Source organism: Mercurialis annua, linkage group LG8, assembly GCF_937616625.2.
Source record: "Mercurialis annua linkage group LG8, ddMerAnnu1.2, whole genome shotgun sequence".
NCBI classification, from domain to species: Eukaryota; Viridiplantae; Streptophyta; class Magnoliopsida; order Malpighiales; family Euphorbiaceae; genus Mercurialis; species Mercurialis annua.
In genome coordinates, this window is record NC_065577.1 from 5,606,020 (window position 1) to 5,623,643 (window position 17,624).

Genomic DNA, 17,624 nt, shown 5'->3' on the forward strand with positions numbered 1-17,624 from the left:
TTATTATTGATCTAACCAAAAACCAATAAACATAAACACCATCATATTTATTTGATTTAGAAATAACGAAACAATTTCTCGGTTGATAAATTTTCATGTTTTTTGAGTTCTTCGTTGTAATAAAGGTTAATTCATATTTTCGATTCTTAGAAAACTACCAAACCATACCGACGTTCGATTCTCGATAAAACCAATAAAACCGACCAATCCGTCTCGATTCTTAGAACCCAACCACCATATTTACAAAATTGAAAACCCAAAAATAGGCATTAATCCATAAAACACAATTTCTTGATGCCACCAATCCCAAAATGACAACACAAATCCCACGCCCGATTTCTCACATTGTCATTAGACCAATTCCTCACACACACTACCAAACAAATCTATAACACAGCAAAACAACAAAATCACAGAATCAAAATTCCATCGTCATCATCATCACACGCACACACATTCTCAATTTTTTTATTCCTCCAACTTTCAATTTCACACAAATTCCCAACTGGGTTACAAGTGTCACCCGCCGATTCCCAACCCCACTGCGTCAAAATCTGAACTTTCATCATCATCTTCATTTTTTTCTGATTCTATGCGAATCAAAAAGAACATTAAACGACGTCGTGTTAGATGTCACGTTCACTTGTAGTAGGTCAGTGACGTGATTTCACTATGTGATTCCAATTTCTATTTCTATTTTTTTTATTTATATTTTAGTAATGGAGTTTAAATCAAATTCAAATTTTGCCCTAATTTTTGATCGATTTTGACTGTTTTTTTCGCTCAATCCTTTTGATTTCGCGAAGGATCTAAACTTTTTCATATTTCCATTGTTACCCACTTTCAAAAAAATTATTAATTTTATGGGTTTTCTCTTAATTTTTGTTATAATCTTTTGATCAGAATTTAGTTTTGTTTTAAAGTGTAATGGCAAGGTATAGAGGAGACAAAGAAGATGGACCAGATAGGCATATGGGTTTACTTAAACTGGTTCAAATTCTATCTTTTTTGGTTATTTTTGTTGCTGGTATTATTTTAGGATTAGCAGCAAGTTCTCATATAAATCAGTATTTTACTTCTCAAGCAAGGCTATTTTTTACTAACAATATAGCAGCAACTAAGATTCCTGGTGATAATTGTACAATTTTGAAGACTTGTAAGAGTGTTGATTGTTTGAGTTTGAATACTTTTCTTCATCCCAAGAATTTGACTCATAAAATGAGTGATGAGGAGCTTTTTTGGAGGGCTTCGTTGATTCCGTATAAAGATGAGTATCCGTATAGTCGAGTGCCTAAGGTGGCTTTTATGTTTTTGACTAGAGGGCCGTTGCCTATGTTGCCGTTGTGGGAGAGGTTTTTTAGAGGTCATGAGAAGTATTTTGGTATTTATATTCATACACCGCGGGATTATGTGTTTAATGTTTCGAGAGATTCTCCATTCTATGGAAGACAAATTCCAAGTCAGGTATGTGTTTTAGCTGTGTTGTTCAGGTTGATTGTGATAATTTTGAGTAATAAACAGTATGGTTTGTTTATATGTAATGTAGTTGAAGTTGACATGTTTTCGGTGTGTTAGATATGCTATTTTCTAGATTGAATTGAATTTGGCTTACTTCATGGTTTGATTATCGGTACAGCTAGCAATATGATTGCTTTGTAGAATAATATTCCGTTATGATTTTCGTAGGAATGAATAAATTTGTGAACTACAGGAAGGGATAGATGTGGTTATCTTGTTGTTGACAAAATGAAATACAGCATGTTTCTCTTTATAAAGGTTGCTTCTGATATTTAGTTATATGCTTTGAGAACGGTGTGTACTTGCTAGCTGGAGGAAGAGATCCTTTTATGTTATATTTATGTTAAGATTTCTACGCATTTTTGAAAATCATTGATGTTTTAAGAATTGCTATCCATCATCAAGCCGAGTTCTAGTTTGTATGGAGACTCTGCAGGTCATCCGACTAGATTGAATTTGGTTCTTTGTTGAAATGAGCATTTGAATTGGATAACATACTTAAAATCTCGATATATGAATGTCTACTTGATGAGTTAATTGTGATAAGACTCAGAAGCTCGATGTAATGAAGAAATTTACAATGTCTGATACAATTTAAACTGGTTAAACAATGGGACTAGCTACATTGCCAAGTATTGTAAACTAATAAATATTTGTTAACAATCAATATAGTTTATGAAAAATGGTCTGCTACTTTAAAAATGGTATAGTCACTCAAAGTTTTGACTTTTGATTTGAACTTTCTTAAAAAACACAATATTTTCCGGTACTCCCTGCAAAAGAGAACTTGTTGCACCTTTCAGCTTTACGTCTTTTATTAGGAAAAGATGAGCATTTGAAGTAGTGTTTCTATTATTTCATATATATCTTTTTTATTTTCTTTTTGTACAATCTTCTGCAGGATGTCGAATGGGGAACAGTGTCACTGGTTGATGCTGAGAAGCGCCTTCTGGCTAATGCCCTATTAGACTTCTCCAATGAGCGATTTGTTCTCCTCTCCGAAAGCTGCATCCCAGTCTATAATTTCCCTACAGTCTACCGGTACCTTGTTCATTCTGAATATAGTTTTGTTGACTCATATGATGATCCCACCCGTTATGGACGTGGCCGCTACAACCGTAAAATGCTTCCTGATATTAAGCTCTATCAATGGAGGAAAGGATCTCAATGGTTCGAAATCCAACGGACTTTGGCAATTTATATGCTTTCAGACACAACATATTACTCTATCTTCAAAAAGTTTTGCCGGCCTGCCTGCTACCCCGACGAGCACTATATTCCTACTTATTTGAACATGTTTCACGGATCGCTTAATGCAAATCGTACTGTGACTTGGGTGGATTGGTCGATAGGGGGCCCGCATCCAGCAACATATATGGATATTAATGTTACAGAAAGCTTCATTCAAAATATTAGAAATAACAGAACACTATGCTCTTATAATTCTGAGTTGACATCGATTTGTTACCTTTTCGCTCGGAAGTTTCATCCAAGCGCGCTGGAGCCCTTGTTGAACCTCACATCGACGGTAATGGAATTTTGATCTTCATTTTGCTGGGGCTGCTGTGAAATTTCTATAAGAAATTTTTGTTTGGGAACATTGTACAGCTAGTTTTCATAGGCCATCATTGAGATTCTTGACCTCTTAGGGAATTTGCTATTTTGTCAAACAAATTTTGAGTATTGGCAAAGATTTTGGAAGAGAAGGGAGAAGCAGAAAGTTTCAGAAATCATTTTTTGATGTCTTCATTTTGTATTTAGTTTAAGAACTTTTTTGCAGATGCATAGTTTTCTGCTGCTTATGATTCTCTGAATCATTTTTAAAAAATATTAAAATAGAAATCAATTCTTTTATCTATTTGTCTAAAATATTTACTTATTCCTTCATTGTGTTTTATGTCTTTTATATTGTAAATTTATTTCTGAATTTGAAGGCAAATGTTGTTGTAGACTATATTATTATAACATTCTTAAAAAATATCTATTTAATAGGTAGTCTCTTTAGTTTGGGATAACTGCAAAACTACCCCAAAAAAATCACTTAATTTTCAAAATATGTGTCAAAAATAATCAATTTTACCTAAAATTAAAAACTTTACAAATTTTACGTACTTTTTTACTATAAAAAAATACGTTTGTGATATATATTTTGATAGATTATCAATACATCTCTTGATATAGTACGTAAAAAATAAAAACCTATTGCATATTATTATTTTCATAATCTATCTATACTATATATAAAAGCACGGATGGGGGGAAGGCACATTTAAGTTAATGTCCTTTTCATTATAAATTTAATTATTAATTAAAAACTATTAAGATAATTATTAGAGTTAGAGTACTAACTAAAATAGAATACTATGTTAAGATAAGTTAGAAACCTAACAAAAATAAACTACTGTGTTAAGATAATAATCTAGTAGGTTTTCGAACCTTCTCTTTAAAATTCAAAGTGTATGTTCCCGCCCGAATTTCAGCAATCACTTTCTAATTAAAATATACTATTTTGACTATCTAAAAAAAATATTCTAATTATTTTTAAATCATATAGAATTCAAAATAAGACAAACTATCCCGATAAATTATTATTTTAATTATTATTTTATATTTTTATTAAAATATAATATAATTATAAAATTTGGGTATTAATTCAAAATAACAAGATAAACTATTACAAATTAACTACTATTTTAAATTATGTTTGATAATTTGACAAGCCACGTGTGAAACACGTAAAACAAAACTAGTATTTATAAAATACTTAAAAACTTCATTTTTTTCCATAAAATTTGAAGATTTTTTATTTGTTATATATAAACTTAAATTTCGAAACTATTTTAATGATATATTTCAGTAATTGTCATAAATATATATTAAATCTGGTATATATAAATTTGTAACTTTAAATATTTATAAATATGCCTGATATTTATATTATTAACACACTCTTTCCATGTTTCGTGTCTTTTGTTTTGTTTTATGTTTTAAATGTCATTTGACCATACCCATTTTATGTCTTTTCTGTGTCCGTGCTGCCTAGTTTTTGGCGTGATTTTATATCATTATATTTGCTATTTTGGCGTGATTTTATATCACTACTTTGACATTATTCTTTTACATGAAGTTACCATTTTTAACACTTATATTCTTTAAAAAAAACATTATTCTTTTACATGGAATGCATCTATTCAAAATTTATACTATCTCAATATTTAGAACTAAAATAACGATAAATTAATATTTTATGCTATTCTATAGTTATTTTATAAAAATGGCTATTATAACTATTATTTTATGTTTTACTAAAACACATATCACTTATACATAATTATTTAATAGTACATTAAGTCATCAATAAGCACTAAATAAAAAAAAAGACTTTATGGCAACATTTTACTTAAACATTTTACTTAAATATATTTCATTTTGGAATGACTCAGTCGTACTTGTTGAGGAGTCATTCATATTCATCATTGTATTGATCATATTGATATAATGAAGACTAGCCTTTGATAAAAAAAAAATTGGATATTAAATGTAATTTTATTTTAAAATACATATTTTTATAATTTTGTTCCATTTTTTGTATCCCCCCCCCCTTTATTTTTAATTTTATATTCAAATCCACATAAAATTTGAAAAATCTAACTACTTTTCGCTGCAGTTATAATCATTCTTTTGGTACAGATAACAAAGTTAGATGCTAATGGAGATATAACTCCATTATAATATATGTAAGGAAGTACAAAAATAAAACCTCATACTTAATAAGAAAAACACCCTAGACATTACTTTTTATATTTATTTTTGGGACAATTTTTTTGTTTGAGATTTTGTTTTGGGGACAATTATACCCCACATTAATTTAGACATATAACCATTATAATTTTAATAAAACCTCATATTATTTTTATACACATTTATATATACAAAATTTGCCATCATCAAAAAATATGAACATGAGACTGTCCCGCTGCACCTTAAGAGAAGTGACTGGCAACAGTTGTGGCCGTTATAAATCAAAATTTTCTTATGGAAACATTTCATAAAGGAATCCTAGTCGCAGAAGCTCTCATCCTCCGCCTCAAGAATGAGTTGGTTTGTTCTCATTGTCAAAAGCAGGAATCTCTCCACCATCTCTTCTTCCGATGTTGGTTTGCTAGGAGAGTGTGGTTCGTTTCTGAATTACAACTAAACTCTAATTTGATCCTAGACCAGCCTATGGCCGCCATTTCCAAGTATACTTTCAATTTCTTACGGGACGGTAATCACCCTTTGGTCAATTTGGAAAGCGAAGAATTAAGGAATCTCCTTGGTCTATTGAAGAAACGGTCTTGTATAGACTGCATTTTTATTTCCTATAATGGAGGGATCAACTCCTCGCTTAAATCGGGATCACTAGCGGGCATTGCTAAGGCTAGTGATGGAATGGTGTTGGGAAAATTTGCAAATACCGTTAGAGAAATTTGGGATCCTGGGATAGCTAAACATTTGGCCCTTCGAGAAGCAATATGTTGGGCCAGGAGGAAGGGATGGAGAAAGATGATTTTTGAAGGAGATGCCATTCTGATCTCCAATTCCGTCAATTCAGACACTTGTCGGTTGACAGCAGCTTAAGGTCTCTACCAGGATATATAGCTAACCTTAATCTCCTTTGATCGTTGCCTAATCCAATGGATTATACAGGGAAACAAATAAAGACGCTCATTATTTTGTTCAGTTAGAAAAAACAAAGTTTCGCCATTATAGTGTTCTATCTTCTTAGCTTTCATGGTGTCTTTCTTTGTAAGTAATCCGGGGGGATCACATCATACAACTGATTACATACAACAAAACAAAACTTCAACTAAAACAGTTGAAAGCTTCTCACTATCAAAACTTTGAAGAACTCGACATAAATTTAACATTTATTTGTAACATACTGAATGCAATAACAAAGAACAAATCCAACGCCTACTGCCGAAACAGATGAAAAAATTACAGCATTAAGATTGCATTATAAACTACCCATTAGCTGGTCAGCTGATACATCAGATGGTTGTTCCATCAGTTTATGCTTATCACTAACACGAGCAACGTTCTAAAATAATAAATACCGATACTTGGAATTTCAATGTGACCATTTCGCTCATTCCATCTGAACTTTGAATAATAGTATAAAAACCAATCACAAAAATAATAATTATGAATATTAAAAAACCGAACTCTACATTCTAACCAATATTAACTAGCAAAAGACCAAAGAAGAGAGTACGTGATATACATCTCTGTGGTCACACAAAAAGCATCTATTTAACAACATCAAGACCTCGTTGCACCAACTTTGATCATGTGGGCAAGCAATCCCGACTAGCACGCCATAGAATATCATCAACTCCATAAATAGACAAAACTCTATAGCCTGATTTAACCATATATCCACCATTAAAGTACTAACTCGCATTTAGTCTTATAAATAAACCACGCATAATCAATTTAAGTAAATTACACTGAAATTCATAATCAAACTAATTTAAATAGAGCAGAGCGACTAACTAGCATCATAGATCAAACCTCGAGAGGCTTGTAAGAATTACCAAAAACATCTGGATCTTATCATAATTTCATTTACCACTATAATCATCAATAGTTGATTCAATACTCAAATACAAAAACGTAACAGTTCTTATTCTTACATTGAATGAAGCTTACAGCTTCAAGTTACTACTATAATAAATTACCTACTTCTTGTTTCAACAATCCTATGCTTCATTCTTCCAGCAAGAGATAACAATGGTTCCACTGTAAAAACAACAAAATGTCAAGCAATTGCTAACACACAGGAGAGCCTTGGTATCCCGTTAAATAAATTCAAACTGACTTCTGCAGTAATTTTATGTATAAATAAGGACATTATGGCTGTCAAAGTACAAAACGATTATATTATTGTATATTCTTATAGAGTCGTGCAAAAAATATGTGGAAGAGTTGCTCCATGTTTATCAGAATCCTAAATATTACCTCATTTCCGTACTTTAATGAATTGAGATAAATCAAGACACAGTACACATATAGTAAAAAGATTTAAGCAGTTTGGGTGCTCAATTCAAAAAATGAGCTCAGAGGAGAACATCTAATAATTTACTTGAAATGAAAGAATCAAACTGCTGCCTGCCGGGCTTGCCATTCAATAGGTTCTGGTGAACTTTGTCCTGCCATTTCTTGGGGTCCATTTGGTTGTTGTCCCACCATGGAATCAAACTACATCATACATGAAAGAGTGAAAGTCGGGAACTGATAGCAATTCAATAATCATTATGTTTACAATTACAAATAATCATAGTCTAAAAGTCATGAACAAAAAGATAATTTACAATTTAATCGACAATGTCTCCCAACCCATGAATACAGAAACAGAAAAAGTAAATTAAAATTTAAAATTTGAAGAAAACTTGCATGCAAATTTTTATCCAATGAATTATAACACCTCAAAGCATCCAAATTTTTCCCATTTGCAACATAAAACATTCCTCTATAAACTGTTAAGGAACCTTAACAGGTGATCAACAATGTATACCAGTTTAAATCACTTCTGCGATGTATATAGAGTACTCCAAAGACTTAAAGATATCCCTAAACAAAATAGGTTATAGAAAGAACATGAAATGGAAGATAAGTGCAAAAATTGACAAGTAAACTAACATGTTACCTTCAATAGCTATAGCCATCTTGAATAAGTTATTATATGTGAACATACTTATATCTCATAAGAGTGCCCACTTAAAGAATTTGCATAGTATATAGCCATAAACATGACAGAATAAAACTATATCTAGAATGCTCTAACAAAAGCTCTCTCTTTGAGCACTTCGATTGACCACAATGCAGGAGAATGGGAGTATGAAGAATGGCAAATAATGTTTGTGTTTAAAGAAATAAGCAGCAGGTTACACACTTCGAAAAGAAGAATGAGGCTTATAAACTGCAAAACATTCTTACAAATGAGGTAGGACTCCTACTACCGAATAGGTATCTCATTTTTTAAAGATAAATTACTCTAAGACGACTTCTTCAGATCATAGCTGTTTAAGGATTTTTTAGAAATGAAAGGTCTGAAATTTGCTAAGTTTAAGATGGTACCTGTCCCGACATTTGACGAGATTCATTTGGCTGATGTCTGACCATATTTGTAATTCCAGAGGCCTGTTCAATTCTCATTTGAGAACCTGGGGATGGTTGCTGTCCTCCAATTTGAGAGGACCATAAAGGCGGTTGTCCTTCAGCACGAGAAGACCATGTAGACTGCTGTCCTCCCATTTCAGAGGACCATGATGAATGTTGTCCTTCCATTTCAGAGGACCATGATGAATGTTGTCCTGCACCTTGCGAGTACATTGGTGGCTGCTGTCCTATCTGAAAGGAATGTGATGGCTGTTGACCTACTTGAGAAGACCATGATGGTTGCTGCCCTGCAGGTTGATGAGACCTTGATGACTCTTGTCCTATAGGATGGGACCAAGATGGATGTTGTCTTGCGGTATTAATAGGTCCTGATTGCTGCTGCCCAGAAAATTGAGACGATCTTGATGTCATTGGTTCTGTCATCTGCTGCTGACCTACTTGAGATGACCATGATGATTGCTGCCCTGCATATTGATGAGACCCTGTTGACTGTTGTCCTGTAGGAGAGGACCACCATGAATGTTGTTCTGCAGCACTGTGACTATGAGATCCTAACAGCTGCTTCTCAGCTATTTGAGATGATCCTGATGGTGTTGGTCCTGCCACCTGCTGTAGACCTATTTGGGAAGACCATGATGATTGCTGCCCAGCAAATTGATGAGGCCCCGATGATTGCTGCCCAGCAGATTGATGAGGCCCCGATGATTGCTGCCCTCCAGATTGATGAGGCCCTGATGATTGCAGCCCTGCAGATTGATGAGGCCCCGATGATTGCTGCCCTGCAGATTGATGAGGGCTCGATGACTGTTGCCTAATTGGAGAAAACCACGAAGACTGTTGACCTGCATGATTATAGGAACCTAATGGTTGCTGTCCAACAATTTGAGGTGACCCTGATGGCACCGGTCCTGCCATCTGCTGGTTACCAAATGGCTGCTGTTCAGGATATGAAGGTGATTGCTCTCTTGCCATTTGAGGAGGCCCCCATGGCATTTGAGGCTGTCTTTGAACTCTAGGGGGGGGTGATGTGTTTCTCCACCTATTTTCATCAAAAACTCTCTCAATATCTTGACTCTTTCCAATACTTGTAAAAGCCTCAGTTACAACTTTCTTTAGTGAAGGAGGAACCACAACACGATATTTCATCATTTGCTCCAACATATCACTGCCCGTATCAAAAGCACCTGCATCACAAAGACCTCTGACCACGACATCATAGACAGAAGGGTCTGGTTTTGGGTCTCTCTCTCCCATTTTCGTCAATAATTGGGCACACTCCACTGCCTTTCCATTCTTAATCAACTCACCAAATACCTTTGTCGCATAACTTGCTACCACCCACAAATTTTCATGAACCATTTTATTTAACAGCCTTAAAGCATCATCAATCCTCTCTACCTTCAGATAAGCATCGATCAATGATCTATAACACGTAACATCTGGAGACAAGGACTTTGAACAAAGCTCTGTAAAAAAGTTCTCTGCTTCTGATAGCATCTCATTCTCACAAAACCTTACAATTATATTATTATAGCCAGCAACATCCATTTGAAAAGGCTTTGACCCAGCCTTTGTCCCTACCTTCCTGAATGTACTAATTACCTCATCAAACTTCCCTTCCTTAAAACAATGGTTCACCATAATACTAATAGTCTCTGAATTCACACCTTGATTGGTTGGTGGCGTATGATTATCTAACAAAAGCTCAAACATAGCATCTGCTGCCTCCTTCTTTCCATACTTCAGCAAAACCTCCAAAAGGGCATTTCCAGTTGGAGGTGGAATCTTCAATTTTCTATCTAAATACGACTTATAATTGTCCATAGCCTCCTTATCCTTCCCTTGCTTAAACCACCAATCCATATAGGAAGCATTAATCGTACCATCATACCATAAACACCTATCAGTCAATTCAGTGAAAAACTCATTCGCCTTCTCTAAATTCCCCAGTTCCAAAAATGCCTTGATCAAATTGTTATACACTAAAGAATCCGCACCATGGCCTTTATTCAACATTTCCCTCAACAAATCAACTGCATCCTCAACTCTACCAACATCAATCAACCCCTTAGTCAAATGCCTATAAGTAACGGGCGAAGGACTAAACGGAGCATTTGCAATTATATGTCTATAAATCTCCATACCCGTATCAACTCTACCCTCATCGCAGTGTGCATTAATCAAATTATTATACGAAACAACATTTGGAACAATATTATGCTGCTCAAAGAAAAACTTAAACAAAGTAATAGCATCATTATACCGTTTAGCTCTATACATAGCAGCAATTATAGCATTACAAGTGAAAACAGTAGGCCGAGTTCTAGAATATACCGCATTTCGAGCTAATAAAGACGCGTTATCGAGATCAAAAGCTCGAATCAGTGACTGGACGCGGTTATGCAGATTGAGCCGCGGGCCAACCAATGCATTGGTAGAATCTGGCAATCGTGGCGCGTTTGGATCACGTTGAGGAGGGTTAGGGTTCCGTTGAAGAGCGTGGAGCGGAGGTTCAATTCGGAGACGGCGTTTGCGTCTTCGGCGTTCTGCGGCGGCTTCTTCGGCGGAGGAGAAGGCGTAGGTGCGAGAAAAGGGCGGGGAAATGAAGTTAGAATTGGAGTTTAGGTTTGGGGTTTGTGCGGTGGTGGGCGAGAGAGTGAGGTAGTGGAGGGTACGGAGGAGGGGTTGATAGGTGGTGGTGGTAGTGGTGCGGCGGAGGAGGCGGTGGATGGACATTTTCAGCGGTGGACGGAGTTAATCAAAGAGAGTCTTAAACCCTAGAGTAGGATTTAACGAAGTGGAGTAACAAGCTTGTTTGTTTTAATCTTATTTTTTCCAGCCAAAGGCTAACTTTACATCCTTCGAGCATCTCCAATGCAATGCTAAAATGAAGTGCTAATGTTATAATTTAGCATTTAATTTTAAAATATATCTCCAATGCAATACTATAATTTATGTTAAATTTAGCATATGCTATATCACGTGCTAAATTTAGCACAGACAATAGCATATGCTAAAATTCAACAACCAATAACAATTCACTATTAATTACAATTTTACCACGGTCATTTTTTGCATTTATTATTTTAACCTACTTTTTTATTTTTTTAACTTTTTTCATTTTAAATTTTGTGCTTCTATTTAATTTTACAACATCGATTTGATTTTTTAATAGTAGACCATACATCAATATAATAAAAAAAATAAATAATTTATTTTTATATAATTCATCGATTCTTTTAGTTATATCTTTTGAGAAGCTCATTATTAAATTAAAAAAAAATTACATAAATTTTAGTTTAAAATATTTAATTAAAAAAATTATTAAATAATTAACAATTAATAAAATTAAGAGATAATTATCTTAATAAATAATTATAACATTTCTTTTTAACTTTGTGCATTGGAGTAAAATTTAAAATGTTATGCTATCTATAGCATTTTACCACTTTTTCATGCTAAATTTAGCATAAAAAGTAGCATCCCATTGGAGACGCTCTTAGATTATTAATGAAAAGAATATGTATACTCAAAATTTTAAATCGGTGCAATTTAGTTCTTAGATTTATAGAATTTATAGAATCAATCTTTTCTCTTATGAAAAATGATGAACCATTCTTAAGCGAAGAAAATAAAAATGGACTCAGCAGCCACTTATTAAGCCATACAAATACACATTCATTTAATAAATTAAAGTATCCATATATAGATAATTTGTTAAACGAACGGTAGCAATATAGATTAAGTTGTCTAAAGAACTGGTTTGTATCAATTTTATTATTCTAAGGAAAAAATTGTATTGAATTATACACTTTAAGGATGTAAGTTTATCAAATTCAAAGAATTAGTTGAAAGAAAATATGCTAATTTGTGTTGATTTTGTAAGTTTAAAATTCCTACTATGCTGAATTTAAATTTTAAAATATACATTTATTTGCATGTAAGTACATTTTGCCTTTTTTTATATATATCTATGAATCGTTATGTGTGTGTAATTGAGAAGAGAAACACACTAATCTCACGAGTTTTTATTTTTTTCAAACTACATTTTTAATTTTAATTTTTTACTGAGTTTTTATATAAACTCCTATCTGTATGAATTATTTATTTTATTTAAATTTTAAACCATTTATTTAAATTTTATTGTTCTAATAAATTTTCAATTTATGTGTTATTTATATAAACTAATTATTCTATTTAATATTAATACAATTTAATTTATGGATATTATTTATTTAATTTTTTTCATATAAAATTCTAATTTATTTTCACTTCATTTAAACAAAATGCAAATAATAGTATCTCACTCCACACCACTCTAACAACTAAAGATATTATACTATTTTGCATAGTCAAAAAATTAATTACTTAAATTTTTTTCCTTAAGTTCTAATTATTTTAATTACACAAGAATTTTAATGCATTTCGATACAATTTATTAAACTAAAATAATCAAGAAAAATAATATCACGTTGAGCTCGTGCAATTGTATGGGCATACTATTAGTGGTAGATATATAATTACAAATTTGGTATCCTAATTCAAGTGAATCCATATTCGAACTAATATAGTTAGGGCAGAGCATCGGTCGGTTCGGTTCGGTTCGGTTTTGAAAATGTAGAAACCGTCGGTTTCAAACTTATTAATATTGGGGACCGAACCGTGCTAATATTTATCAAAAACCGAAATTAATTTTCACCGAAAATTAATTTCGGTTCGGTTCGGTTTCGGTTTAATTAATCGGTTTGGGCTTGTACCGAAGCCCATTTGCAAAAGCCCAAATTTTAACAAAAGCCCAAATTTTAATAAAAGTCCAATTTCAAATCTTAACAAAAATTTTAACAAAAAATCAGTTTTAAAAGACATTTAAACTGATTAAATTACAAGACCTTACAATTTATATACAATTATACAAATACAAAAAAGATAATCTATTCTATTACAATTTACATATCAAATGATTGATAAACAGAATTAAAAGCCCTATTCTATTACAAATTGGCAAATTACACATACTAAATCACATACAATATATAAAATACTATATGGAATTATGGATACACTTTGTATCCTGAAATTGAACCCTGTTTTAATACAATTATACAAGCTAAACATTCAAACTTATATGCAAAAATAATAGGTCTAACTATTACAAAAGATTTGTGTCCTGAATTAATAAAAGTTAGAAGTTAACTTATATGCAAAAAAATATAAACTGATATAAAAATCATCAGTTTCATACTTGTAAAATGTAGCATCCAAAAATCAGATTGATCAACTGAAGGCATCAGGAATAGGCAATCAGCAGCAGCAACTGAAATTTAAAAAAAATTGTTCTTTTCAAGTTTATTTAATTAACAAAATAACAGAAGTGTAATCAATGCAAAGAAACTAAAAATATTTAATAAAAAGGGGCTCAGAAATAAGATTTTCAAATCAAAATAAGGCGATCCAATTCGCACGGTTGCAATTAGCCTCATCATGCAAATCAAAAGGCCTTATGTGATTGATTAGGTGGAAGCATCATCATTGCCCAAAAACAAGTTCAAACTAATGCAAATGTTAAAAGTTCAAACAAGTTCATTAGTTCAAAGTTCAAACTAACAGAAGCAGTAGTTTCAAGTTCAAACATGTTCTAAATTCAAACAAAATCACAAGTTCAAACTCAAAACTAAAGCCAGTAGTTCAAACCTCAAACAAAATGACAAGTTCAAACTCAAAACTATATTTATTAGTTCAAACTTCAACAAAACAGATTCATAAGTTCAAATTTAAAGAGTTGAAGTTTTTAATGATTTATTAAAAACAGAAAGTATGAAAAAGTGTAGAAAGTGTAGAAAGCTTGAAAAGTGTAGAAAGCTTGAAAAGTGTAGAAGAAAGTGTAGAAAACAGTTAATAAACAAAGAAAAGTATAAGGCTTCCACCTTGTTCAGATTGCATTAAGTCCTCAGCCTCAGAATGGGATCAAGAATGTGCTTCAGAAGGGTCAGGGATCAAAAATGTACTTCAGAAGGGTCAGGGACCATAAATATACTTCAGAAGGGGCAAAAATTGTTAACTCAGTGTAGGGACCAAAAATTCAGGCACAAATCAGAGCAACACTGCAACAGTTTGCTTCCACCAAAAAACCAAATTGAATAGGCACTTCATTTTGGCAAATCTGGATCAAAAAAACATTTGAAATTAGCAACCAAACTAAGTTAATAACAAAAAATCAAAATAAATAGAATAGTAAGAATTCATAACCTTGTTCAAAAGGCTCAAGCTCATCAAGACATTCTTCAATGACAAGAGGAATATTTTCAGCTCTGAGCCAGTCCTGAGTGCATACTAAGGCTTCCACAATTCTTGGAGTTAATGAACTCCTAAAACAGTCAAGCACTCTGCCAGAAGTGCTGAATGCAGATTCAGAGGCTACTGTAGAAATTGGGACAGCAAGGATATCTCGAGCCATCCTCGAAAGGATTGGAAATCTTCCAGCATTAAGCTTCCACCACTTAAGGATATTAAAATCCTCATCACTCTCAACAGGGGCCTCATTCAAATAAGTTTCCAGCTCAGATTTCCTTGGCCCAGTTTCAGCATGCCCCTTATTATGCTCAGCAAATTTGGCTTTCATTAAAGAAGTATGCCTCTTAGCAGGTGGGGGCATAGTCAGAATTGGCATTTGATTAGAAACAAGTCCCTCTATTGGCTGACTAGAACTAAATTGAAAGCCAGACCCACTAACACCAGACAAGTATGCATTTTGGTACTCATCAAACAAGGCATTCAATTCAGATTTAACATTTTCAAATACAACTTTACCATGATCTTGGCCAAACAAATTGCTAAGGGAAAACAGCAAATCATTGAACTTGGAAGTTGGGTCAAGTACATAAGAGAAGAAAATCAGTTTGTTTATCTTAAGGGGATCACCCCAATACTTATTGAACTTTTCTCTCATTTTTTTACCCATATGTTTTATCTCTACATCCTCACTAGCAATCATTTCATCCAACATAATTGACAAATCACATATCTCCAAAAAATGCACGTTTGAGGTCACATATAATGAGCCAGATATGCGAAGAGTGGTGATGTAAAAGTAAGACAAACAAGTAGCAAATTTTTTTGCAGTTTGCCAATCAAGAATATTAGGAATATTTTCAATCATGTCATTCCTAAAAGATTCATTCACCTCCTCATAAGAATCAAACACAGACTTAAACAAACAAGCAGTGTCTAGCATCAAATATGTGGAATTCCATCTAGTGGCAACATCAAGACATAGAGACTTTTTAGTACCAAGTTTAGCCTCATGGGCAAGATCATTGAATTGTTTAAGCCTAGAGGGACTGTTTCTAATATATCTAATGCAATCCCTAATCTTTTTAACAGATGCATTCATTTCTTTTAAGCCATCAGAAACCACCAGATTAATTACATGTGCAATACATCTCATATGCAAATACTGACATTTAGATACATCAGTGCCCCATGAAATCATTTTCTTCTTAAAAGCAGCAATTGCAGTATTATTATTTCCAGCATTATCCATTGTCACAGTGAAAATGTTTTTCAAACCCCAAGCAAGCAAACAATTTTCCAAAGTCTTACTAATATAATCACCTTTATGACCACAAACAGGGACAAGGGACAGAATTCTCTTATGCAGCTTCCACTCATTGTCAATCCAATGACATGTGACACACATGTAATTGACTCTTTGAATGCTAGTCCAAGTGTCAGTGGTTATAGAGACTCTTTGACTTTGGTTTTTTAAAATTGTTTTCAACTTCAACTTCTCATCTAAATACATTTGGTAACAATCTCTATTAACAGTCCATCTAGATGGGATGTTAAACCTAGGGCATGCAACATTCATCAATCTTTTAAACCCCATTCCCTCTACAAATCTAAAAGGGAGTTCATCAACTATTATCATGTAAGCAACAGCGTTTCTAACAGCTTCCTGTGAAAATTTCCAGGTTCCTAACTGCCCCTGACCCTCATTCCCCTCTTCACATTTCACAACAGGTTGCAAAGTAAGTAGGGCTTGTCTAGTGTCTTTACTGTGTGGGTTTTTTAAACATGCAATGCTATGTGCTCTAAGTGTTGAAGTTCCATTCAATTTAGTGTCAGAATGATAGACTCTAGCACAATACAAACACTTAGCCATAAGCAATTTCCCAGAATTTTCATCAACAATACGTTCAAAGTGATCCCAAACCTTAGATCTTACCACTATCTGCTTCCTCTTTTTATCCACTGGCTTATTGCCAGTGGCAGTGGCAGTCTCAGTTGCATCCTTCTCCTGCTGCTGATTGGGATGAGGTGAAGTATTATCACCAGGACCAAGAGGTTGCTGCTCCTGCTCCTCTCTAATGAATGGCAATGGATCAAGCAGGCCATACAGGGGATCGTCAGAAGCAGTGGCAGCAACCCCATGTTGCCCAGAATCAGCCATCTGCAAAAGAAGAAACCAAATTATTAACAACCCCAAAGAACAAACAAAATGTAAAAGAATAAACAAAATAAAAAAAACAAAGATCAGAAGTGAGAATTTGATAACTTACCAAGGATTACAGATGCAACCACCAAGCTTCAAATTTGAAAGCAGATAGTGACTAAGGGACCCAGGTATAGTTTATGCTTCCACTGATCACAGACACAAACAGGGCAAAACAATCAGTGAAATCACATTCAAATGAAACAGACAGAAACACAAAGATTAACAAACAAATAACTATCAAAAAATTACCTTTAAATGAATCTATGAACGCAAAGATCAAGTTCAGGGCTTCCACCAAGCCTCCACATCCAAAATGAAACATGAAAACCAAAGGATAGACAGAAAACCATCAAACAGTGAAGCACAAATGTAAAAGAGACTATCAAGTCTCAAGAACTTGAAATAATACAGATCCAATAGAAAAGAGATTACCTTGTTTGAATCGATT

At 33.4% G+C, this 17,624-nt stretch overlaps 3 protein-coding genes across 3 annotated transcripts; 1 reads left to right on the plus strand and 2 right to left on the minus strand.

Moving 5' to 3' along the window:
* The first annotated feature begins 234 nt into the window (after positions 1-234).
* On the plus strand, positions 235-3,372 carry LOC126659446 (glycosyltransferase BC10). The gene is made up of 2 exons (XM_050352736.2): positions 235-1,464; positions 2,420-3,372. The coding sequence occupies exons 1-2, from the start codon at positions 928-930 to the stop codon at positions 3,059-3,061; spliced, it is 1,179 nt and encodes a 392-aa protein (XP_050208693.1). The 5' UTR covers positions 235-927; the 3' UTR covers positions 3,062-3,372.
* Positions 3,373-7,093: 3,721 nt separating this feature from the next.
* On the minus strand, positions 7,094-11,519 carry LOC126660297 (pentatricopeptide repeat-containing protein At1g10270). The gene is made up of 3 exons (XM_050353711.2): positions 8,641-11,519; positions 7,646-7,761; positions 7,094-7,302 (listed from the first exon to the last, which is right to left on the minus strand). Exons 1-2 carry the CDS (start codon positions 11,416-11,418, stop codon positions 7,660-7,662), a joined length of 2,880 nt encoding a protein of 959 aa, XP_050209668.1. The 5' UTR covers positions 11,419-11,519; the 3' UTR covers positions 7,094-7,302; positions 7,646-7,659.
* Positions 11,520-14,828: 3,309 nt separating this feature from the next.
* On the minus strand, positions 14,829-17,131 carry LOC126661515 (zinc finger BED domain-containing protein RICESLEEPER 2-like). Its single transcript, XM_050355366.2, has 2 exons — positions 14,929-17,131; positions 14,829-14,842 (listed from the first exon to the last, which is right to left on the minus strand). Exons 1-2 carry the CDS (start codon positions 17,129-17,131, stop codon positions 14,829-14,831), a joined length of 2,217 nt encoding a protein of 738 aa, XP_050211323.1.
* Positions 17,132-17,624: the final 493 nt, after the last annotated feature.

Excerpts from the sequence above, each read along its gene's own strand:
- LOC126661515 (XM_050355366.2), bottom strand. The coding sequence starts at position 17,131 with ATGGCTGATTCTGGGCAACATGGGGTTGCTGCCACTGCTTCTGACGAT.
- LOC126659446 (XM_050352736.2), top strand. The coding sequence starts at position 928 with ATGGCAAGGTATAGAGGAGACAAAGAAGATGGACCAGATAGGCATATG. Across the intron at positions 1,465-2,419 it reads GAAGACAAATTCCAAGTCAG|GATGTCGAATGGGGAACAGT; the intron begins GTATGTGTTTTA and ends AATCTTCTGCAG.
- LOC126660297 (XM_050353711.2), bottom strand. The coding sequence starts at position 11,418 with ATGTCCATCCACCGCCTCCTCCGCCGCACCACTACCACCACCACCTAT. Across the intron at positions 7,762-8,640 it reads CTCGTCAAATGTCGGGACAG|TTTGATTCCATGGTGGGACA; the intron begins GTACCATCTTAA and ends TGTATGATGTAG.